At 37.1% G+C, this 25,350-nt stretch overlaps 1 protein-coding gene across 4 annotated transcripts in view; it reads right to left on the bottom strand.

Moving 5' to 3' along the window:
* smtnb (smoothelin b) overlaps window positions 1-25,350 on the bottom strand; it is a 71,655-nt gene that overhangs the window by 39,494 nt on the left and 6,811 nt on the right. For all 4 annotated transcript variants that reach the window (XM_059549684.1, XM_059549687.1, XM_059549685.1 and 1 more), the window contains exons 2-8: window positions 16,684-16,841; window positions 16,443-16,521; window positions 15,523-15,601; window positions 15,372-15,448; window positions 9,447-9,516; window positions 4,052-4,455; window positions 674-728 (exon numbers count right to left, since the gene is read on the bottom strand). In XM_059549684.1, coding sequence (XP_059405667.1) covers window positions 674-728; window positions 4,052-4,455; window positions 9,447-9,516; window positions 15,372-15,448; window positions 15,523-15,601; window positions 16,443-16,521; window positions 16,684-16,841 — 922 coding nt within the window. The remainder of the gene's footprint in view (window positions 1-673; window positions 729-4,051; window positions 4,456-9,446; window positions 9,517-15,371; window positions 15,449-15,522; window positions 15,602-16,442; window positions 16,522-16,683; window positions 16,842-25,350) is intronic.

Raw genomic sequence — 25,350 nt, 5'->3', positions numbered from 1 at the left:
GTAAGTGAATGGGAACCACAGCTTTAAGAGTCATAAAACATACACAAACAAAACTAAATTAAACCTGGTGACTCGTGACACAAAATCATCTGTGCTTTTTACCTGCGCGTTTGCATCTTCTTCAGCTTGCGTTGTCATCTTCTTGCTTTACGGCAGATCGCAGACTTATAAGTGCATTACCGCCACCTATCTCTCAAATGGACCATCATACAATCTCAATTAGGAGTGTCAATGGTCCATTTGAGAGATATAAGTGCATTACTACCACCTAAGTCTGGGATCCGCTGTAAAGCAAAAAAAAAAAAAAGTTCAGACATCGCGGTGAAAATCACAGGTAAAAACTATATAAATATCATTCAGTTTCTTGCCCAGAACGATTTTTTTGAGTCTTTACACATCAATGTATCTTCACGAGCCGCAGGGTTTAATTTTTTTTGTGTATGTTTTTTACTCTCAAAGCCGTGATTCCCATCCATTGACATTATAGGACTGACAGACTGCAAAGGTTTGGGTAAAAAAATCTTCGTTTGTGTTCTACTGAAGAAACAAAGTCACCTACATTTTGGACGCCCTGAAGGTAAGCAGATAAACATTAAATTTTCATTTTTGGGAGAACTATCCCATTAACTTACTTTCGTGGTGTATTTTTATGAGGACATGCAGAACTGCTCACCTGTATCCTTGCCATTAGCAAGAGAAGTCAACAGAGCACCTCTACCTGATGTGATCTAAGAAAAAAAAAAAACTCAAAATTAACTTGGCATGAAACAGTTACAGTTGCAGAAATTTATTTTTACAGCAGTTAACATAGTTAACATATATTAATTTATATTCATTAAGAGGTGTTTTATCAAGGTCTAAATACCAAAATATAATTTTGAAAGAAACTTTTACTCAGCAGGGATGCATTATGTGTTTAAAGTAAGAGTGATAATATTACTTTAAGAGATACGATTTTAATATTTTTATTATTTCGAATAAATGCTGTTCTTTTAATGTTAAATTTAACTCTTTTCAGCAGCACAACTTGTCAATGTTAAATAAGCCTTAAAAACCTAAAAAAAAAAAAAAAAGCTAAATAATCCTACAAAATATGAACTGCTTTCAACATTTATAATAAGATGTTTTTAAGCAGTAAATTGAAATATTAGAATGATTTTACATTTACATTTAACATTTAATCATTTAGCAGACGCTTTTATCCAAAGCGACTTACAAATGAGAACAATAGAAGCAGTCAGGTCAACAAGAGAACAACAACAGTATACAAGTGCCATGACAAGTCTCCGTCTAGTATAGAACGCATAGTTTTTATTTTTTTATTTTATTTTTTTTAATTAAAAGACAAGAAAAGGAAAAGTGCTAGTGTTAGTTGGTTAAGTGCAGGCGAAAAAGATGAGTCTTTAGCCGTTTCTTGAAAATGAGTAAAGACTCAGCTGTACGAATTGAGATTGGGAGGTCATTCCACCAGCTGGGCACAGTCCAGGAAAAAGTCAGTGAGAGTGATTTTGAACTTCTTTGGGATGGTACCACAAGGCGTCGAGCACTTGCAGAGCGCAAACTTCTGGAGGGCACATAAGATTTAACCAATGAGTTTAGGTAAGTTGGTGCCGTGCCAGTGGACATCTTGTAGGCTAGCATCAGTACCTTGAATTTGATGCGAGCAGCTACTGGTAGCCAGTGTAACCTGATGAGGAGAGGAGTAACGTGAGCTTTTTTTGGCTCATTGAAGATAACCCTCGCTGCTGCATTCTGGATCAATTGCAGAGGCTTGACAGTACATGCAGGAAGGCCCGCCAGGAGAGCATTACAATAGTCCAGTCTGGAGAGAACAAGCGCTTGGAAAAGAAGTTGGGTTGCTTGGTCTGACAGGAAGGGTCTAATCTTCCTAATGTTGTATAAGGCAAACCTGCAGGACCGGGTAGTTGTAGCAATGTGGTCTGTGAAGCTTAACTGATGATCCATCACAACTCCTAGGTTTCTAGCTGTCCTCGAAGGAGTAATGGTTGATGAGCCCAGCTGTATAGAGAAGTTGTGATGAAGCAATGGGTTAGCTGGAATCACCAGGAGTTCTGTCTTCATAAGATTAAGCTGAAGGTGATGGTCATTCATCCAGCTAGAGATGTCACTCAGACAGGCTGAAATGCGAGCAGCTACCGTCGGATCATCTGGTTGGAATGAGAGGTAGAGTTGGGTGTCATCAGCGTAGCAGTGATAAGAAAAGCCATGCTTCTGAATGACAGATCCTAATGATGTCATGTAGATTGAGAAGAGAAGTGGTCCAAGTACTGAGCCTTGAGGAACCCCAGTAGCAAGGTGGTGTGATTTTGAAACATCACCCCTCCAAGACACACTGAAGGATCTGTCAGAGAGGTAGGACTTAACCCACAGGAGTGCAGTTCCTGAGATGCCCGTCTTTCTGAGGGTGGACAGGAGAATGTGGTGATTAACAGTGTCAAAAGCAGCAGAAAGGTCCAGTAAGATGAGTACCGAAGATTTTGAAGCTGCTCTTGCTAGTCGCAGGGCTTCAGTAACCGAGAGCAGAGCAGTCTCAGTTGAGTGGCCACTTTTGAAGCCAGATTGGTTGCTGTCCAGGAGGTTGTTCTGTACAAGGAACATAGAAAAATGGTTGAACACAGCTCGCTCAAGTGTCTTTGCAATGAATGGAAGAAGTGATACCGGTCTGTAGTTTTCAAGAAGCGCTGGATTCAAAGATGGTTTCTCGAGCAGTGGGCTTACCCGAGCCTGCTTGAATGCGGAGGGAAATGTTCCAGAGTGAAGAGAGGAGTTGATAACGTGAGTAAGCGAAGGCATGACTGAAGAAGAGATCGCTTGAAGGAGGTGAGTGGGGATCGGATCAAGTGGATAAGTAGTAGGATGATTGGACAGGAGAAGTTTGGAGACGTCCATCTCTGAGAGTGGGGAGAAGGAAGAGAAAGAGTGTGCGTCGGTTATTGTGAAGTTGTCCTCAGTCTGCGGTGTGGAGAATTGGTCGCTGATGGATCTTGTCTTATTTGTGAAGAAAACTGCAAAGTCGTCCGCTGTAAGAGTCGATGGAGGAGATGGTGGCGGCGGCGGATTAAGAAGAGAAGAGAAAGTCTTGAAGAGTGTCCGAGCATCACAACAGCTGTTAATTTTGTTGTGGTAGTAGGATGTTTTAGCCGTGAAGACATTTGCAGAGAAGGAAGAGAGGAGAGACTGATACACACTGAGGTCTGTAGAGTTTCTTGATTTCTGCCATTTCCTCTCAGCAGCCCTGAGTTTAGAGCGATGTTCACGAAGAACCTCAGACAGCCAGGGGGCAGATGGGGCAGTGCGTGCTGGTCTAGACAACAGTGGGCAAAAGTTGTCCATGAACAACCATGAAAAGTTGTTCATGATTTCTGAAGGATCATGTGACACTGAAGACCAGAGTAATGATGTTGAAAATTCAGCTTTGATCGCAGGAATAAATTACATTTTAAAATATATTCACATAGACGACAGTTATTTCGAATTGTAAAAAATATTTCACAATATTACTGGTTTTACTGTATTTTTCATCAAATAAACGCAGCCTTGGTGAGCAGAAGATACTTATTTCAAAAACATAAAAAAAAAACCATTCCAACCCCTAACTTTTGAACAGTAATGTATTTCACTATAATATAGGATTTGTTAGACTATGGTGTAGTTTGGAATGGTTAAGCATAAGTTACCATGTAAAATCTATATTCTGGTCTCTAGATATGGTCTATGGGACTTTTTGGACTGTTTTATTGTCAGTCAAACAAGAATTGTAATAACACACACTCTTCAACAAGCCACATAAATTATAAAACCCACTAACCCTAAATATGATCAACAGTAATAGTGATTCTTAGCCAAACACCACCAATGATTTTTTCTTATTCACATCGGAGCATTGTTATGGAACTGAGGAATGTCTGAGCAAGTGATGGATGGATTCACAGAGCTAAAACAGGACAATCTCAAACAGAGACAATATAGTACCTCCTGGTGGAACAAACAGAGCAAGTGTTCCCATGGGACTCCTTTCATTTCTCCTTACCTTCTGTCCTGAGATGTCTTCAGCTCTTGTACTGGTCTCATTCACTGTGCATGCTTGAAAGGGAGTCGTCTCCTCGCCATTTTCTCGATCCATCTGCAGAGCCTCTGAATTCATAGCTGCCCTGACTTCCTCTCCAGCTGGTCCTGACCGTGAGCTTTGGTCCCTCAGAGGAGGTTCAGCAGTGGACAGCGAGTCGTGACTACGGTCTGAGGCACTGGAGTTCAGCCTCTTTCTCTGATGATAGCTGCTATCATTCGATTCTCCGGAGTCTGAACGCTCTCGGTATGAAGGAATGACTTCAGAGGATGGTGAGCCATGATCGCATTGGATCCGCTGGGTCAGAGGGCAAGAGACTTTCTCTCTGACCAAAGGATCTAGTACTAAAACCATGTCAGGATTCGAGGCTACAAGAGAAGAGACAAACACGTAATTGTAAGTACATTAAAACAGGATCTTTGCTGTGAGGTTGGTTATTTTAACACCCTTATTCTAACCTCAGTTTAAGTGGACCATAATGAGAAAACAAGAAAAAACACTGGACTCGATCTCATTTCAGTCCAAGTTTCAACCTCAGCACACTTTCCGTTCATACTACTTATTTTAAAACCTGGACTAGTGCAAGTGAACCTTGTTTGGCATTTGTACGATAAAAAAAAAAAAAAAAAAAAAAAAAATCCGCTTTGATCACTGCAATAAATTAATTAAATGTAAAATTTTTCAAAAAAAAACAGCTATTTTAAATTTTAATATTATTTCACGATATTCCTGTTTTTACTGTATTTTTAAATCAAATAAAAGACTCATTAGTGTACAGAAGAACATTAAAATTCATACTAACCCTTAAACTTTTAGAACAGTAATAAAACAAGCAATTTTCCAGTGCTAAATAAATGTTATAAGAAGTATTTTGCCTCTAATATCATGTAGTCTTGGTGAAGTACTCTCTATCTACGCATTACAAATAAAAATATATCTTGGTTTATTGGTTATCAGATCCTGAATATTACGGTCTCTGTGTGTGTGTGTGTATGTGTGTCCTGTTAGCATTTAAAAAATATGAGACAATTAGGAATTGCATTGCATTGTAGGGCAAGGCCTAGCTAAAAATACTCAATGCATACTGAATGGATGAATACTGCATACTAAATTTCTTTCAGGGGACTTGCGAGACTTACACCAGCATGTATGGTGAAATGCTAGGTTAACCACATATAAAAGCAAATTTATGCTGCCAGGCACAGACAAAATGAACTGAACTAAGCCAAAGGAATGTCAGATGGTTATTGTAATGAGCTGTGCATGCTGGGTGGAGATAGGACATTTCCTTTCACATTTCCTGAATGTTTGCACACCCACAGCAAACACTGTTTGGGAGGACAGAGATTTCCAGACACAAAATACAAGGCGGGCACAGGAAGTGACACAGGAGTTTATTCTAGACACAGGAGTCCAACCTTAGCTGACTATCAGAGAAATATTAACAATTTTACACGTTTGCATGCAAAAGCTCAAATGTGAATATTCTTGTACCTGACCTTTTTTTATTATTAATAAACCCGTTAAAACTGTGCAGAAGTTACTGAAAGATTCCAAATTCAAACCTAATAGCCGAGATGTTTTTATAGTGTGGCAAAGGCAAAGATTGTGACAAAAAAATGCTAATTTCACTGCTAATACCTGAGAGACTCACATTCACGCGTCGGTCTCAGACTCTAGCTGTAATGAGAGAGAGCTAATGCTCTTTTAAGGTAACAGCGTTTCTGAGCAGATCCCTGTAATTTGTAGGAAAGCAGTCTTTCCGACATCCTGATACTTTTCACATCTGGTCAGGAAGTATCGTTTGGTTTCCACCATTCTCAGATCTCTGAAGGAGCAGAGTACAGTCTGTGCTCTAAATGTACACTGCATTCTTTACATTGCTTATAGATTCAGGATATACTCCTTAAAGAATGTTTCCTTAAATTAAAGAGTTATGCTAATTATAAGATTAATTTGAACTTTCTATAGCAAGATGTTTCTGAGAATGTTGGATTTTACATTTAATATTTAAAAAATGAGAAATACAAACAGAAAAAATGAAATATTGCAACTAATTTGAGATGTATATAGAATAAAATATTTGGTTTAATCAATCAGAAACTCCCTTAAATGACTCTCTTCGCTCAATTAAGGGAATATAAATGATGCGTTTAAGACTTGTTATTGTGAGGTCTTGAGGCTTTGGCCCAGTCAAGTGCTTAATTTGATTACCATCTTGTCTGCTTTGTTTTCCACAAGTGATGTGGCAGGCAATAAAGTTCAGAGATCCAAACCCCAGACGCATTCTTCTCCTTCAGCACAAACAAACGCTCTCCACACTCTCAAAAAAATGCTAGGCTATAAAATGTGTATGTCAAACCCAACAACAGTCTATCAATCATATCTTTTTAGATGCACAGATTTGTTTAGCCGGAATGAAAAATGGGTATATTGTATCTTTTGTTGAAAATAGTTTACTTTGCAGAAAAAAATACTAGTCCATTTGACCCTATATATACACACAATGAGTATTTTATTAGCTGTATTTTTTATAAGTAATTTAAATATACCCAAACACAAATGAGATTTGCATGGAAGCCCATTTTCGTCACATAAAAAAGCACTTTGGTAAATCATAAGTATCTTACAAAACGTCACTATGACAAAGAAGACTAAATTATGTCATATTTATGACAAAGTTAAATTTCACCCAAAAGCCAATTGTAATCATTTCAACTTATGTCATTATTATATTTTTTCCCCAATTTTGCCTTAATCTTGTTATTTAGTATGTCATAATTTTCACTTTCTTCTTATGACTTTGTATATTTTTGACAATTTTGACTTGATATGATTTTTGATTTTTCAATTACAAAATCATAACTATGGCTGCCAAAACTATGAGATCCTAAGTTATAATTATGAGATAAAATATCCAAATTGAGATCAAGAGAGATAATGACATTCAAAATTATCATAATTTACAACCCGAATTCCGGAAAAGTTGGGATGTTTTTTAAATTTTAATAAAATGAAAACTAAAAGACTTTCAAATCACATGAGCCAATATTTTATTCACAATAGAACATAGATAACATAGCAAATGTTTAAACTGAGAAAGTTTACAATTTTATGCACAAAATGAGCTCATTTCTATTTTGATTTCTGCTACAGGTCTCAAAATAGTTGGGACGGGGCATGTTTACCATGGTGTAGCATCTCCTTTTCTTTTCAAAACAGTTTGAAGACGTCTGGGCATTGAGGCTATGAGTTGCTGGAGTTTTGCTGTTGGAATTTGGTCCCATTCTTGCCTTATATAGATTTCCAGCTGCTGAAGAGTTCGTGGTCGAAAGATCTGGACTGCAGGCAGGCCAGGTTAGCACCCGGACTCTTCTACGACGAAGCCATGCTGTTGTTATAGCTGCAGTATGTGGTTTTGCATTGTCCTGCTGAAATAAACAAGGCCTTCCCTGAAATAGACGTTGTTTGGAGGGAAGCATATGTTGCTCTAAAACCTTTATATACCTTTCAGCATTCACAGAGCCTTCCAAAACATGCAAGCTGCCCATACCGTATGCACTTATGCACCCCCATACCATCAGAGATGCTGGCTTTTGAACTGAACGCTGATAACATGCTGGAAGGTCTCCCTCCTCTTTAGCCCGGAGGACACGGCGTCCGTGATTTCCAACAAGAATGTCAAATTTGGACTCGTCTGACCATAAAACACTATTCCACTTTGAAATAGTCCATTTTAAATGAGCCTTGGCCCACAGGACACGACGGCGCTTCTGGACCATGTTCACATATGGCTTCCTTTTTGCATGATAGAGCTTTAGTTGGCATCTGCTGATGGCACGGCGGATTGTGTTTACCGACAGTGGTTTCTGAAAGTATTCCTGGGCCCATTTAGTAATGTCATTGACACAATCATGCCGATGAGTGATGCAGTGTCGTCTGAGAGCCCGAAGACCACGGGCATCCAATAAAGGTCTCTGGCCTTGTCCCTTACGCACAGAGATTTCTCCAGTTTCTCTGAATCTTTTGATGATGTTATGCACTGTAGATGATGAGATTTTCAAAGCCTTTGCAATTTGACGTTGAGGAACATTGTTTTTAAAGTTTTCCACAATTTTTTTACGCAGTCTTTCACAGATTGGAGAGCCTCTGCCCATCTTTACTTCTGAGAGACTCTGCTTCTCTAAGACAAAGCTTTTATAGCTTATCATGTTACAGACCTGATATCAATTAACTTAATCACTAGATGTTCTCCCAGCTGAATCTTTTCAAAACTCCTTGCTTTTTTAGCCATTTGTTGCCCCCGTGCCAACTTTTTTGAGACCTGTAGCAGGCATTAAATTTTAAATGAGCTAATTAAGTGGATAAAAGTGTAAAATTTCTCAGTTTAAACATTTGCTACGTTATCTATGTTCTATTGTGAATAAAATATTGGCTCATGTGATTTGAAAGTCTTTTAGTTTTCATTTTATTAAAATTTAAAAAACGTCCCAACTTTTCCGGAATTCGGGTTGTACTTAATTATGAGAAAAGGCAAAATGAGATACTCTAATAATTGACTTATTATAAGCAAAGTCATAATAATGACTTTTTATGTCCTAACTATCTCTTATCATCTGAATTGTGACTTTTCATCATTCTGACTGCCATAAAACGTTTAATCTCTTTTGATCTTTTGTCTCATAAACATCTCCTTTTGCATTCTCGAACATAAATAATCTCTGAGACCTATTCCTTTACGCTTTTTATTATTTGGTAGTCCATCCCATTTAAACCCACTAATATCTATAGAAAAATGCTTTTAGGATAAAGGAGCAAAAAGGTTTTTAGATTTAATTCCTATAGTTCTCTAACTCAGAATGCTCAAAAAAAAAGTATCTGAGCCAAACTTTAAAATATGTGCATGACAAAAAGCATGTCCTTCCCTCATTCTCCACAACAACTGTGTATAAATGCTTTTCCCCGTCCTGTCCCAGCCCCAAACTTCCTTTGTCTCTGTCTGAATAACAAACAGTGGCTTCCCAAAATGTCTAATTTCTGCACTCATTAAGGCCGTCTTCGTTTGGCCCAGCTCTCACCCTGGCCAAAATTACTGGGTTGAGCAGCTGAGTAAGGACCACTAACACCACAAATGTCAGGGTCACAGGAGAGGAGTTTGACTTCAACAGACATTGTGTCTAAATATAGGGGTTGACCTGATGGGGGATGAAAGTCTGTGGGACAGGCATAAATGAGCTTTACATCTCTACGGGTGTGGAATGCCCCCCTTGTCTACCTCAATGTGAAATGTTTCTAAAGGTTTCTTTTCTCAGAAAGACATTCAGATGATTGAGAGATTGTTTTGTGGGATTTTACTTGCCTTCTCTGTGGTTCTCAATTCTCTCTGATTGGCTGATGAGTGCTTCTGCCTTGATTTTCTCTTGACCGTCCTGCAAAAAAGAAAACAACTTACAATAAATGTACTTCCTCTGCACTGCAAAAAAGGACTTTTTGTCTTGCTTTCCATTACAAATATCAAAACATTCATTAAGAGATACATTTACTTGAAAAGCAGAATGACTTAAGATATTGAGTCTTGTTTTCTGGGGGGTAAGATTATTTTTCTACCTAGTTGGCAGATCTGTTTTTTTTTTTTCTTGTTTTAAGCAACAACAAAAAGAATTATATATATATATTAGAAAAAAATACTTAATATCTTAAGCCATTTTGCTTCAAGTAAATGTATTTTGAGTCAAGAATGTTTAGATATTCATAATGGAAAACAAGGCAAAAATACTAAGACGACTGTGATTTTTTGCACTCTGAAGCCCTATTCAATGACAAAATCATATCATGATACGGATAAATGTGGCCAAAACTAAAAGTTCTGCGGCAGTTCAAAAGAAATCATCAGAATCGCTTTCTAAATTGATTTGGGACTCTCCCAAATCCAAAGCAACTGAACATATTTACCAACGTTCATGATCAATCGCTATGAAACTTGCAGGATGAGAATGTCTTTGAGAATTTGATGCTTTTATAGCAACCTTTCCTATAAATTCTTAATTGAGAAAAAATAAAGTCAGAACTGTGGTTTATAAACTTACAATTCTGAGAAAAAAATATATACAAAAATCTACTTTTATTAAAGGATAAAACTTCTGGGTTTGAAATGTCACATTTATATAATCACTTGAAACCTGGGTTTGAAATATCACAGAAATCAAAGTATACACAATTTCCACATCAACATCCATTTCCACTTGTAAAATTGCAATTCTGCACTGAAAGATATTCTTTAAAACTAATTATTAGAGAAACCATAGTCTTTCAACTGCAGACAACTTAAAATTTTAAGCATCTGATGCTCTTTCAAACACAGAATTAAACAATATAAATAAATATTCTCTTAAAAAGTTGAACCAGTCTGAACCTTTGAGTCTGCAAAGTCATAAAGAAAGCTGAATGGACTAACATGTTTACTATTTGCTTAATGCCATGGACTTTAAGTGTTTTTGGCTTAATGGAGTTTGTCTACCTGCTGTAAAAGGTTTAAGAGTTATATGGTACAATAAACACCAAACCGCTGCTAATCAGCAGCCCAACACAAACTGATGAACATGTGTTTGTGTTTCAGACCAGCTGAAGTCTTGGAAGCCAGTCTGAGAAAATGATTTAAAACGAACATGTAAATGGGCTACTAACATGACTATTTTCTCCCACAGCAAACCTGCAAGATTTTACTTGCAAACAACAGCAAAGCATCGCTTTTCTCTCTGTAAAAACAGATAGAAAGCAAACAGACGCAGAAACTGCTCAGCAGCAGTCACGTTCATATTTCTACACTATAATTATAAGTCGGCTGCCAAAGAAACACATGAGAAATGGCTTTTTCTGAAGTTCAGACCAAGGTTGCCGTTAAAGAGACATTTCACCCAAAAATAAAGACTCTGTGAACTGGAGCAGCCACACTCGTGATTCAATTCTGTATATATCTGTCAATTTTGTAATTATGTATATGGCATGGCTTTAAACTACTTTGATTATAGTGCATGGGTTTCATGGACAACTTTATTTACTTTTTTGTCCTTTAGCTTCTTAAAAGCTCCAGTCCCTTTACATTCATTTCCTCTACAGATGAAAGTCAAATTGCATGTGGTTCTTAAGAGTAAAATTTATGACTGATTCTTATTTTTGTGTGAACAGTGACTGTAAACCTCTATGCATGTGTATGTTGTAGATTTAATCCTTACTGACAGGTTTAATCAGAGATTGTGCTGCAAGAGTTTTTAGATGGTGACCACAGTAAAGTGTGGGCCAAAAAGACTCTCCTGAACTCTCTCAACATCACTGTTTCTCTCCTAATTATATGAAAAACATGTTAATCCACATAAATGGCACATAAATCTGTACGTCTTCTAAATTGCCCAATTTTGAGAAAGTGCACAAAGCTCATAAGATCTAGTGTGTGTGAAGCAGTCAGTGTCATTTTCCATGAGCGTCTGGATAAGTCTGGTGAACCACACACACTTAACTCACCATGAGTGAAATACAGTAGCAGGGCCTGTCATTTTAGCGCCAACACACACACATACGTCAAAATGCAAGATGAAAAAACCATACACCCCATTCACTGAATAACTGCTGTCAGCTTTACTCCCAATCGGTCTCTCAAACATTTCAACAGGAAATTTAATTGAGATTTTTTTTATATATATATTTTGAACACTTTAGTAGTATGAGATTTTGTTTTCTACGTTTTTATTACATGCACACACATATATACAATGATTCAAAGGTTTGGGGTCAGTCAGATTTTTTTAACTCTTTAAATGAACCCTTTTATTCAGCAAAGATGCATTAAACTGGCAGTAAAGACAATTATAAAGCTACAAAAGATTTTTATTTCCAATACATGATAGTTCTTATGATCTATATCTTATCTTTTCATCAAAGATAAAAACTTAACCACAAAAATATATATGAAAATTCAGCTTTGCATCCAAATTTTTTTTTATAAAATATTCAGATAGAATATGAGGTCAACTATTTAAAAAATATTACTATAAATTGCAGCAATATTTCACAATATTTTTGTATCTTTTTAGAAAACCCTTTTTCATCAGCCTTGTGAACACAGAAAAAAAACACACACACATAAGATAGATAGACAGACAGACAGAAATGTATGTATATAAACACATCTGATTATATTATATGGATGTAAAAATTTTACTGATGAATGACACAAATGTAAATTCATTCAAACCTGAGCTGTGAAAAAGTGTATGCCTTTTAATCCCTATTATTTAAAACAATGAAAAAATTATGACACCAACTAATGCCATTAAAGAGCCATTTCTAACGGATTTAACCTTTAAAAAGTTTGTTTTCTTGGTATGAATTAATATACTGTATTAAGGTTATTTATAACAAGACACCGAAGCTGTCTGAAAGTCATTTACCTTCTTGTGGAGTTCCTGTCTGTTCCTGCCCTCAATCCACACGTGTGTACGCAGCACTCAGTCACTGAGCTCTGAATACCACACACACAATCACACTGTCCACTCCCCCTTCTTCCTGACCACTCCCACTCTTTTCCTCTCCACATCCCACCCTTCCTGCTCAACTCAAGTCCCTTGCCTCTCTTTATAATGCAAGTCAGCAGATAAATCAGTGAAGGACCCAGAAATCCATGTGCCTTCACGCTAAACCTGCTGAAATAATAATATATATTTAGGAAATATAACACTGATCTATTTTTGATTAGAAAATGTTTGTATTCAGAGCTTCATATAAAGTCTACATTTAATAATAATAACAACAATAATAATAATAATAATAGCAAAGTTCATAAACTGACAAAGTTGTTTTTACACAAACAGTCAAAACCAGCCTCCACACTGGAATTCAGAGTCCCATGATTCCCAATCTTTGTGCACAGGAAAAGATGTCAAACTGAGATACAACAAACAAAACATGAAAGCACAAACGCACAGACCTGACGTCACAGGAGGAAAACGTTCAAAGGCAATAGTTCTGCTGGTGCACACGGGGGAAAACACACAGGAAAAAGATTCTAACTCAGGACAAACATAAACTACTGTATACAAAGCAGATGTAAATGTCAAGGCCATTCAGCCCTGTTTATTTTAGCACATTTTATCGGTCATTTATTGCACAATATAGACTGTATTGCCACTGTTGAAAGATGAAAGATATGGCCAACAATAGTCATTAAATCTGCATTGTTTTTCAGATCATACCTCCATTACATTTCAAGAATTATAATACTATTACCCAAGCTGTAGGTAAAACACTGTAGTTTCTTGCTCACTTTAAGCTATTGTTTAGCTTCAAAAGACTTAGAATGTAGTCTTCAAAAGACTTCGAATATAGTGGTGTTTTTGATGCATTCTTTTGTTTTGTTTTTTACTCCACTTTCATTGAATTCAAAAAGAGCAACGTTAACATTCAGCTAAACGCCTACTTTTGAGCTCCACATAAGAAGGAGAGTCAAACACATTATAAGTGCACAGTTAATTAAATAATCAAGATTGTGGCTGCTGTGATTCATTATGAAGTGCTGATTACAGCATCCCATTTAAAAGAAAAAAGTTAAGACAGTCATATTGTGAAATATTATTAGAAATAAAATAACTGTTTTCTATGTGAATATATTTTAAAATGTACTTTATTTCCATGATCAAGGCTGAATTCTAAAAGGCTGATTTGCTGCTCATTTCTGATTATTATGAATGTTAAACAGTTGTGCTGCTTTTTTTTAGAAAAGAACACTATTTCCCTTTAAAAACTGTGAGAAGCTAGACATAACAGGGCCTTAGTTGTACAACAAGAACATTGGATTAGAGGCTAATTTTGTTCTGAGAAAAGATTTTTGCAAAACACCTTGGTGTGCTGCGATTCACAACTAAAAGAATATGGCTGGGAAGTTTTGCATTTAATTCCAAATGTTGTTTTAACTAGCCATGAAAACAGACTGACGGCTAGCTCATTGTATCATTTTCTCTATGACTCCTGAAAAACCTTATTACTACAGGAGACTTTTTCCCTCATTGAATAATAGCTGCTTATGAAAATCCAGATAGGACTGTTATTAAAACAGAGCCAGACAGAAGCAGGTCAGAGGAGGACGATGTATAATCACATGTACAAGTCTTTCTTTCCCAGTGCTGAAAACATCATTACATCATAACACCTGTTATTTTCAGTTAATGTTCTAGATGTTCTGCAAGCTGGATGTAAGTAAGTTTGCAAAAAATTATAGCAGACAGGTAATGGTGCTGATTTTCAAACGCCTCCAGAATGAGAAAGAATGTCTGGCTGAGATAACGCTTGAGAAAGAGCAATGGAAAGAGAGGAGTAACTTGAGGATAGAGAAGTGAAATAAACAAATATGACAGTGAGGAGCAGAGAGGAACGTGGGTTGATTAAGGTAAAAGAAGCAGAATTTTTTACATTCTCCACATTTCAGTCAGTAGAATGATGAGGCACCATAAAGTCATTAAAGGACACATGCACGTGTGTGTCTGTGTGGGATGAGTAATGAAAAGAAAGTGAAAGAAAAAAAGACACAGAGGGAGAACAGAACAAGTTTCCAACACAGTGTTAAATAACCTTTTGCAAATGTACTTTTAGTATACGTTTCTGTGAAAAAAATAAAATAAATGTGCTTTATCTTCTGCTTACCAAGGCTGCATTTATTTGATCAAAACTGTAGTAAAACAGTAAGATTGTGAAATATTATTACAATTTAAAATAGCTATTTTCTATTTGAATATATATTAAAAAGGCATTTATTTCATCCACCATCATTACTCAATTCTTCAGTGTCACATGATCCTTTAGAAATCATTCTAATATGCAGATTTGATGCTCAATTATTATTGTTGCACAGTTATTAATAATGGTTCTTATTGTTATCAATGTTAGACAGTTTTTATTTGTTAATATTTAGCGCACACTTTTTTTTCGGGATTCTTTGATAAATAAAACATTTTAAAATCATAATGTTTCCAAAGAAGACTTAAAAAAAAAAAAAAAAAAAAAAAAAAAAAAAAAAAAAAACTTAAATTTAAACACAAGAACAAACTTCATAAACTATTTAACCAAAAAAAAAAAAAAAGTCTCACTGTATCCTTGAACTTTTCAACAGGCCAAAACAATCTCCAGTCTTGGGTGTTCAGATTTATCTCTCCTCATTCCACATTAAGCCCCAAACTTCAGCCCAGTTATCCCTGAGATTTACCGCTCCTGATATATTCACCACGCCACATTTACTCACCTGTAGGTCAAAGCTGCTTTGAGGATTTGGTCGTCGCTCTGTTCTGTGGCCAGCGGTCTGAACCTTCTCTAATGCTCCTGTGAATGAGAACACTGGAATGTAAACACAGACGTAAAGAGATATTTGTCCAGCCCTTTAGATAGAATCTCACCTTGTATCTCCTCATCTCTGAGCCGGCGAATGGCTGCCCGAATGAGTTTTCTCTCTTCATATTCACTGGCGCTTTGTAACTTGAAAGAAAGAAAGAAAAACAGAGGGCAAGACACAAAAACAGTATTTAGCTTGACATGAATGATATTTAGGCCCACACAGAATGTGAACCCACAGAATTCCACTGAAATAAAAATTTTCCCCTGAATTCAAACAATCCCACATAACTGGTATTATACAAATTCCTCAATATAATCTTTTTAGCAGTTCTGATTAACATATTTTACCATATTTGAAGGAATGAGTCACCCAAAAATGAAAAATTGCTTAAAATGTACTACCCTTAGGCCATCCAAGAAGCAGATTTGGAGAAATGTAGCATTACGATACATCACTTGTTCACCAACGGATCCTCTGCCCGTGAATGGGTGCCACGATCAGAATAGGTCATGATGACTTTGTTTCTTACAAACAGGCAGTTTTTGGCTTCACAAGATATTAATTGATGGACTGAAGTGGTGTGGATTACGTTTGGATTATTTTGATGTTTTTATCAGCTGTTTGGGCTTTCATTCTGATGGCACCCATTCACTACAGGGGATCCTGGATTAATGCTGAATTTCTCCAAATCTGTTCCCATGAAGAAGCTCATCTTGGACGGCCTGAGGGCGAGTACATTTTTAGCAAATTTTAATTTTTGGGTCCTTTAAATAATTTCTGAATAAACTTACTGCAAAACAGGACAGAAACAATATAAATTCCATGTAGGACTTGGAAATTACAGAAATTAAGAGTTATTTAGATTTCACAATAAATGAACTTTGCTGAATACTGCAAGCACCATATCACTCAAGGAATGTTGACAGGAGCAACACAACAGCATCATAGACAAACATTTTAGGTCTTCATACATGGCCTTACCAGTCCAGTAAGTTCTTCGATGTCATTTATAGCCTGAATCTTCCCCGACAACATGTCTAATGAAGCGGTCAAATCAGGACTGCAAATAAAACCAAACAAGTTCAGATTCAAAATGTAATGGTTCATGTTATGCAAGACTTTCCATTGTGTTTTATGTAACAGATTCTTGAATTTGCAAATTTTCCTTTTCAGATTAGGCATAAATAACTCTTAAATAATAAAAGTAACAAATTCTTCATACCGGCACTGGTTTTCTTTATTCTCATGTCTGCTCTGGTGGGCATGTCTGAAGCGCTTGCTGGTTAGCGCAGCCTCCATTTCTTCAATCTCACAGCGACGCAGTTCCCGGATCGCTGTACGGATCAGACGCCGCTCATCTATGTCGATAGTTTTATCAAGCTGGAGAAACAAAGAATAAGTAAACTGAGTATGCAAAACAAAATTTAGTTGGAAAAGAGCTGGTGGGGTTAGATGTGGTACAATTAACTTACATTATCCTCTATACAAAAGGATCTGAGATAAATGCCTAATTATTTTTCAGAACATGCATAATACAATTTGAAATATCTTTAACACTGGTTAAATACTGGAAATATATTTTTTAAGATTTTATTATTACACGCCAAAATAAAATATCAAGTGATGGCAGAGCGCGGTGCAAACGGTTTAGTGAATTTTCCTGTCAACTGTCAACATGAGAAACACAGTGGCCTAGATAAAGAGGTTGACACATTTACACACTGACACTCTCACCCATTCTCTCTGATTGAGCTCATGACCTAGAATGGCCAGCTGAAGACACAAAAGCACTGAAAAAAGGCTCTATATTCACTCTACAGTGATGGTGTGTACAGTCCACATAAGCTGTGAATGCTCTAGAGCCATATTTACATAATGAAATGTCGGAAAAGTGTACATTTGTTTGTCAGTTTGTGAGCAGATTCACATCAGCTCCTGCACCTAAGCTTATTTCACAAACCATATTTCTATGATTCATATTCTTCCATATTTGGGATATTGACAAAGCCCTTTTTTTTTTGGCAACATGGAAAAAAGCATAACTTCATGTAATGCAATTAGTGTAATAAACTGGTCCTAATTCCAAATTTACACTTGCCTTGTGTTTCTCAATTTTGGGCTGTTTCTTTGAGTTTGTCCTGAGCCGATTGCCCTAAAAACTCTACACAGCATACCCATTACAGCCTACTGTAAGTCACCAGTATGTAGTTGTGGGACGACGTGTAGAAATTGTTTATTATCAGTAGGAAACAAGTGTGTTGGGTAGATTTGACTTCCTATGTCTTATCAATACATCCATATTAATGCCCTGTGTGACGGAAGAATGACTGGACTATTTCAGACAGAGGGCCAGATAAATATATCTTTGAAAACCTGCAGAGAATTTTGAGTTACAAATATTTTGTGAACACTTTATAATGAACATTATAAACAGAACCATATTATCAACACTAAATAAGTAGGACTAATCTACTTTAAACTTAGAAGTGATATGCTGTGGAGAAATTTAGCATTACATCACTTGCCCACCAATGGATCCTCTGCAGTGAATGGGTGCCATCAGAATGAGAGTTCAAACAGCTGATATAAGCACCACAATAATCCACTTGGCTTGGATTATGTCTTGTAAAACGAAAAACTCTTAGAAACAATCCAGCATTAAGGCGTTTTAACTTTAAACCAACCATAATCCATAATAATGCTTCCGCTAGTGAAAAAGTCCATACCCCTTTTGTCCTCTCACATCAAAATCAACGGTGCTTAACCTCTGATTATTTCTCTCCTGACTCAGACAGACAGACAAGTTTTTCAATGGAGGAAGCAGTATTATGGATTATGGACAAAAAACCTTCTTGATGGATTTATTTATTAGAACAGACACTGACACAAACACTTTAAAGGAATCACTTTGTTCATGTGTTTCTTTTAATGATAGCAGTCAAATTTTTACAACTAAACAATTATTTTTCCCAAATTCCATTTTATTCCATTTACATTTTTCTGGATTCGGATCACAAAGATACCCAAGAATATTCTGAGGTCTTCTTGACATAACTCTACCCACCAGAGGGGAGGGAAAAAGCTAAATTTAAGGAGCTTATACCCCCGCCTGCAGGAAACTAATAAATCTTATTAAAGGACTCTCATAAAGGTAGCCGGCGATGACCAGCCAGCAGCCGCACAGACCTCCCCAATAGAGATTTCAGTGGACCAGGCCCAAAAGGAGGCCATTCCTCTAGTGGAATGGGCTCCCACACCTATAGGGCACTGCATGTCAGCTGAGGCATTAGCCAGAGGCATTATTGCTTTGTGAAAGGCCGAAGCTAGGGCCAAAACATGAGCAACAGACAGAGTCTGGAATGGTATAATTGACAAGCATTTTCTTGCTCGCGGGGGGTGGCTCTTGTCTGAAGTTTAAAATCATTGGTTATCCATAAGCCAATCACATAACGTTTGGTTATAACGTGTGTTATGCGCCGGCTCAGCAACCTCAAACCTCCACTGTTTAACACCAGTATGCTGTGAAAACAAAACCATCGAGTGAGTTTCGCTGTCTCTTTAACCTGATCCTGCATGAGAGCAACCAAGGGGGACACAATCACAATTATCGCCCTGCCGGACTTTGGCCTCCCCAGTTTCTCGCTGACAAATCAGTAACAGTTGATAAATTAAACTTTTCCCAAAACCTGTCGTGAGTAGGGCCACAACATCACCTCCATTAAAAACGTAAAACAAACACTCTGCGAATAACATCCCGTTTCTCCATGTCCGCTGTCATTTTCGATTTCCCTAACCTAAACTACGATCTTACATTCGGCGCTTAGAGTCTACGTCACGGCTCTCAGCCCCGCCCTCTGTTTGTTGATTGGCCGGCTGTTTTGAGGCAGGAGGAAAACTGGGAGATAGGTCGATATCTCAGACTGAGTACAGCAGCTAAATGAAATTGAACGGAGGTATGAAGTCTGACGTAGTCAGGCTATGTTGTCATTCCCTTATCCTCATTTATTTCAATATTTTATTCAACATTTTAAAGTCAAGAAAGCTGGACGACAGCATGAAGACTCAAATGGAAAAGCTCTGTTTGGGAGTTCAGCAGCAGCGCTCAAATGTTCATGACACTTTCTTTTGTTATTTCTGAAGCATATGTATTGCACTGTTTTCCTCTACTACTTTCATACAAAATTCCCGGTTTATGAATGCAGATGACCAGCATCATGCAAGGATAAGTGCATTCACATGTGATATCCTCTTGGGTGGTCTGATCACAAGTGAACAGTAGACACTACAGGTATAATAGGGTCTTGGGGATGCATAATGAGTAAACAACTAAAAAGCATGCGGAGAAGACCAAGTTTAAGAATTTAAACTATCAAAGTGCTTCTGAAAAGTCACACATTTCAATATTAATTAATAATCCAAAGATCGATTCTGCAGTTTCACTACTGTTGAAGAGCATTGTCGCTAGATGATGAAGGTAAGACTGATGGAAACTTTACATTTTCCATCAATCTTGGTAATGGAAATAGATGCAAAAGCAGAGAGAGAGAGAGGACAGAGAGAGATGTGAATCAGCAGTCCATTCCAGCTTCAGCGCAAGTATGCCCATATAAGGACATAGGCCTCAAAATCCTGCCCCCAGATTGTGATGCGGGCTGAATAAGAGAGGTGAAGGCCGAAGTAAAACAGCAAGATAATAAGAGTATAAGTGACACATTCAGGAAGATGAGCAATGACCTGGAACCCCTACAAATGTCTGCCAGACCCAACATAAACATTTCCATTTCCTAGATGTTACTTCCTTAAAACTTCCAAAGGATATTCAAGTTCATTTAGTTTATCCAAACAGTCTTAATAGTGCGTTTGTAGTATGCAGGCAGTCTTTGTCAAATGTGGGATCTAAGAATATATTTAATGCCATCTCTTACAATAATGAGTCAGCACTTTATGAAAGACCACACATAGAAGTTTTGTTGACATTTGTGGTACAATTGAGGTAAAAGAAGCTTTTTGACATACAATTTTGGAACAGAAAGGCTGCTTCAACATGTAAAACCCTCAAACAAAACAAACTTTAAGGCCTCTGAAAACTTTATTTAGCCTACTATAAGGATAAAGCAGTGTCCATAATTCACTTGACTCAATAATATGTATTATTAGGGATCACAAAAAGTACATATTTTCATATATAATCTGAGGCCATCCTTAAAAATATTTTGGTTTGCAGTAACAGTAATTTTTTTTTAAAAAAGGGTCGGTAGGTTGGTCTATATTTTTTTTTCAAGTTTCAATGTAAAAAAAAAAAGTTATTTTTTGTGATGGTGATGACGTCGGTGTGAATTTAAACAAATTAGCATATCGTGACGTCACTGACTGGGTCTTCAACCCGTGCCTTCGGGCGCATCATTGCAAACCTCATTTTGATGCAGGCTATATAGACCACAAACAAATTAAAATCTTTGTCAAAAACATGTTTATTGCGTGAATTTCAGGTGAGAAAAAAATGAGGTACTGTTTTACTTGCATCCACCGCTACGTATCAATGCAACCTACAAATGAGAGAACGTTTACTTTGCTTTCTTGGGTTGTCACTTTTGTGAAAAAAATCCTGTTTGATTTGAGTGACGAGTGTTCATTGAATCGATTGTAAAATCGATTTTGCATGTCTAAAGTTTTATATGGCAAATAACACCAAATATAGGTAAATCCACGGACAACAGGCAGGAGGAATGTAAAGATTCAATATATTGGTAAAGACCAATATTTCTGATGATTTATTGGCGTGAAGTTACGTGCAAAATGACAAACAGGAGTGCAACATTTTCGAAAAACAATAAGCAGAGTGGACTGCCATAATGCAAAACATTTACTGCAGGCTTCAATATTGCTGTGTTTACGATTACATTTCAAAAACAATTTCTTAGGCTATTAAAAAAATATATTTTTTCGAATATTCGTCGAATTTAAAATAAAAATCCACATTCGAATGCGCATATGAATTTTAGGTGTGCAATAAGGAAGCTGCCTTATGAGCCCCTGTACGTGTTCCATTTCATCTCGCCGCGCGCACAGCTGTGTCTACACAATTTTCAAAGGCGGACGAGCTCGACACGCAGTATCTGCTTTCTCATCTTTCACCTCGTGTACGCGCACGAGATGCGATGACAATATATGTGTCATTGCATTATAAGGTTATGTTAGCCTATCCAGTTGAAGCCACTTAAAAAAAAAAAAAAAAATCAATGTGGAGAAGATCTTGTTTACATCAAAACTGAAACCAAGCCGTTCACACAGAACGCATATTTTGCGCATCTCATGTTTTTAAATGAAAAAATGTATCCTGTGTGACTGGTTTTCCGCCCTTTTTATTTATTTAACAATGCATGCATACATGATGCTGTTTTGTTTATAGTTCTTTAAGCAACTTAATTAATAATAATTGGTTCATAAACATTATTTTAAATATTATGTTTTTTTTCACAGTCATGTATTCTAATGCTTTGAATAAACATGCAGTAATATTTTGCTCGATGCGCTATCTTGAGCCTCAGAAGTGAAGCAAAAAGCTTTTCTTCACCCTAACTGAAATTATGCATTTAAAATTCGAATACAATTCGAATTTTGATCATATTTAAGTAAAAAATTCGAATTTAGTTTTTTCAGCTATTTTGACAGTCCTAGGCGATTCAAGCCCGAAACTGTATGAGACTGAATACCGGCTGAAATCACATTTCTGTTGTAAAAAGAGAAACATCCGAGAAAAGGTCGTTAAATCTAATTTTCTTATTTTCGTTTTCGAAACTTGTGTTGGTTGATTCGTGCTTGATTCGTGCAATAGATTTTCGAACATAAAGTGACAGTCGACACGGTCACTGTTTTAGACTAGAGAGGAGAAGGGATGGGAAAAGATCTGGGCACAGTTTTTCCAGAACTTTGTGCCAAGTTAAAGCGGTGTCGAGCTGTTTTAATGAATTTTTTTAGATGTATTATGGTGCCCGAACCCATATGACTTTGAACAGTGACCGCGAACATTTAGTTTACTGCATCATTACCCAGCGAGAACCGTTGACTCTGACAGTGAATGAGAGTCTGAGACGAAGCGAACGCACAGGCCACAGGGTGACATCCGTGTAAACACAGATGAAGTCAAGGGTTTTTTTTTTAATTAAAGAAGATAGCCTTCATTTGTATGTAGGCCAAGGCAATTTATATATTTACAATACTTACTTAAATATAATTATTAGTATTTTATTGCGTTTGTATTAGTTGTTTGAAGAGTAAAAAAATAATTGGTCGGTTTTAACGCAAATTTACAATCGGCAAGTCGGTCGGACTAAAAGCAAAAAAAAATAAAAATTGAGTCGGTGCTAAATTGACAGGGTTGGTCGGGTTACGGCAAACAAGAATATTTTTAAGGATGGCCTGATCTGACTAGTTGATTTAAGGTCAGTTTCAGGGTTCACATGACACATGAACACATTTACAAAGTATTAGGATGTGGAATTAAGAAACTAAAGAAAAATAATTTGATGGATTTCCCAAAATTTGTGCTGTCAAAATTAGGGATGTAATGATTAAATGCGAGCCGGTTGAAAATCAATTAAAAATGTGACGGTTTAAATTGGTTGAGATGCAAAACAAATTGTGATTCAATTAGGAGTAGTTTACAGGATTTTATATGATTGTATGTCTGAGGGGAACTTACTGTCTTTAGAAAAGTGTAGATGTTTTTTTTTTTCCTTTTCATCTTGCCTCTGTATAATGCATATTAAAGTTCATAACTGCAGCACTGCTTTGTTTACAGTGGAAACCAAGTAAACGCTTTAAGCTCCACCTGCTGGCAGAGAGTGAATCTGCATCTCATGCAGATATATGTTTTATGTATAGTTCTACAAAACTGAAGTTAAATCATTCTGTTTTTGCTTTGAATTTCGAAATTATAAAATCTAATTTAGATTAAAAACTCTTAATTTTGCATGTATGCAGCATATTTGTTTGGATCATGATTAAAATGCAGTGGTTGCCTCTAATGTTAAATACAAAGAGCACACAAAGCCTTATTTTGTTTATATAAAATATTTATTTTATTTGAGTTATTTATTTGATTTAGGGCTTGTTTTAAAATTTCAATTTAGTTTTGTTATTTACATTCGTTTAAATTTGGTTATTTAGCAGAGGCTTTTATCCAAAGCGACTTACAAATGAAGACAAGAAGCAAACTTTAGATAGAATATAGAATAGAATAGAAGCAAGCTTTTTTACCATTACGGGGAAGTCGTGGCCTAATGGTTAGAGAGTCGGACTCCCAATCGAAAGGTTGTGAGTTCGAGTCCCGGGCCGGCAGGAATTGTGGGTGGGGGGAGTGCATGTACAGTTCTCTCTCCACCTTCAATACCATGACTTAGGTGCCCTTGAGCAAGGCATCGAACCCCCAACTGCTCCCCGGGCGCCGCAGCATAAATGGCTGCCCACTGCTCCGGGTGTGTGCTCACAGTGTGTGTGTGTGTTCACTGCTCTGTGTGTGTGCATTTCGGATGGGTTAAATGCAGAGCACAAATTCTGAGTATGGGTCACCATACTTGGCTGAATGTCACGTCACTTTCACTTTCAAACAAATCTAACAAAAGCTATATTTTCATAGTGTTGCATTTTATTAAAAAAAAAAAAACGTGCAGCATTTTCAGCATTTTATTATTGTCAAAGCAATACTTACACATGACAAAAATGCGAACTATAATTAGTCATTACTAATCTGATTGTGATAAAATTAGCTTTCAATATTGCCTTTAATGCAATGAAGCTGTATGTGAGTGTAAATGATCTGCAAAGTTGTAAATTTGAAAGTGGACGATAAATAAAGTTATTGTCTCCCAAAATAAAGAATCAACTCTGAACAGCTGAAACGAGTGGTTAGTAATTCAAACACCACTTCCGTGACAGCTACACGCAGTACCATCTCAAGGGCTGAGCCAAGTGTGCAACCGCACAGGACCTCGTGCCTCTAGAGGGCCTCACTGCTGGCCTGCATTTTATGTCATTTATTTTTATGTCAGTTTTTCCTCCCATTTTCTCCTTTGAAAGACTAAAACAGCTGATAGACAGTATAAGACTCTGTGTATAAGAATCAGTTCAAGATAAACTCTTTGGCTGGTCTAGAGCCTTGCGTTTCACCCCGACTTTTTTTACACCCCTCAGGCCGGGCTTCGTGTCAATTTTCAAGTCATAGTTCAGACGCGGGCCGGGCCTTGGGTATGTTTTAGGCTTCTCCTTATTTTTATATTTTAGAGATCCATCAATTAGTGATAAAAAAAAAATGCTGCACTGGTTGAAACAACACGAGACTGTGCAACCGCGACCGATAGGCGTTGTGCCGATAGGCGATAGTATCGTGTATCGACGATCGTCAGAGATATCGACATAAGCAGATTTCTCTGTCGATAATCAAGACGATATTAGGCTCATTTTCCTATTAATGTATTAGATTATAATAATAATAACTATTATTTTATTCTTATTAGGCTGCTGCTTATAATTCGGCTATCAAACTGCCCAGTTATTTCACTTCAGCACCGCATTTCACACACACACACACACACACACACACACACACAGCGCGCGCGCGAGTGCAGGAGGATTACGCCTGGTTCACACCGGACGCCGAAGCGGCGCGGAACGGAAAATCACGCACGGTCCGGCGCCTGCCTGTTCACACCAGACGCGTATTCTCCGCGGCGGTCAACAAGCGCTTCTGCTCAGTTGTTGTTTATTCAGAGCACATCATGGGTAAGTAAATAACCCCCACCCCTTCCCACCCGCCCTGTAGTCCGCCCACTTCCGTTGCTCTGTGTGTGCATGTACGTGCGTGCGTTGTGTGTTTTTTTTTCTTTTCTTC

Source organism: Carassius carassius, chromosome 5 (genome assembly GCF_963082965.1).
Source record: "Carassius carassius chromosome 5, fCarCar2.1, whole genome shotgun sequence".
In the NCBI taxonomy this organism is placed as follows: Eukaryota; Metazoa; Chordata; class Actinopteri; order Cypriniformes; family Cyprinidae; genus Carassius; species Carassius carassius.
The sequence above is the reverse complement of the archived record's forward strand: the minus strand, read 5'-3'. Positions and strand labels throughout refer to the sequence as shown.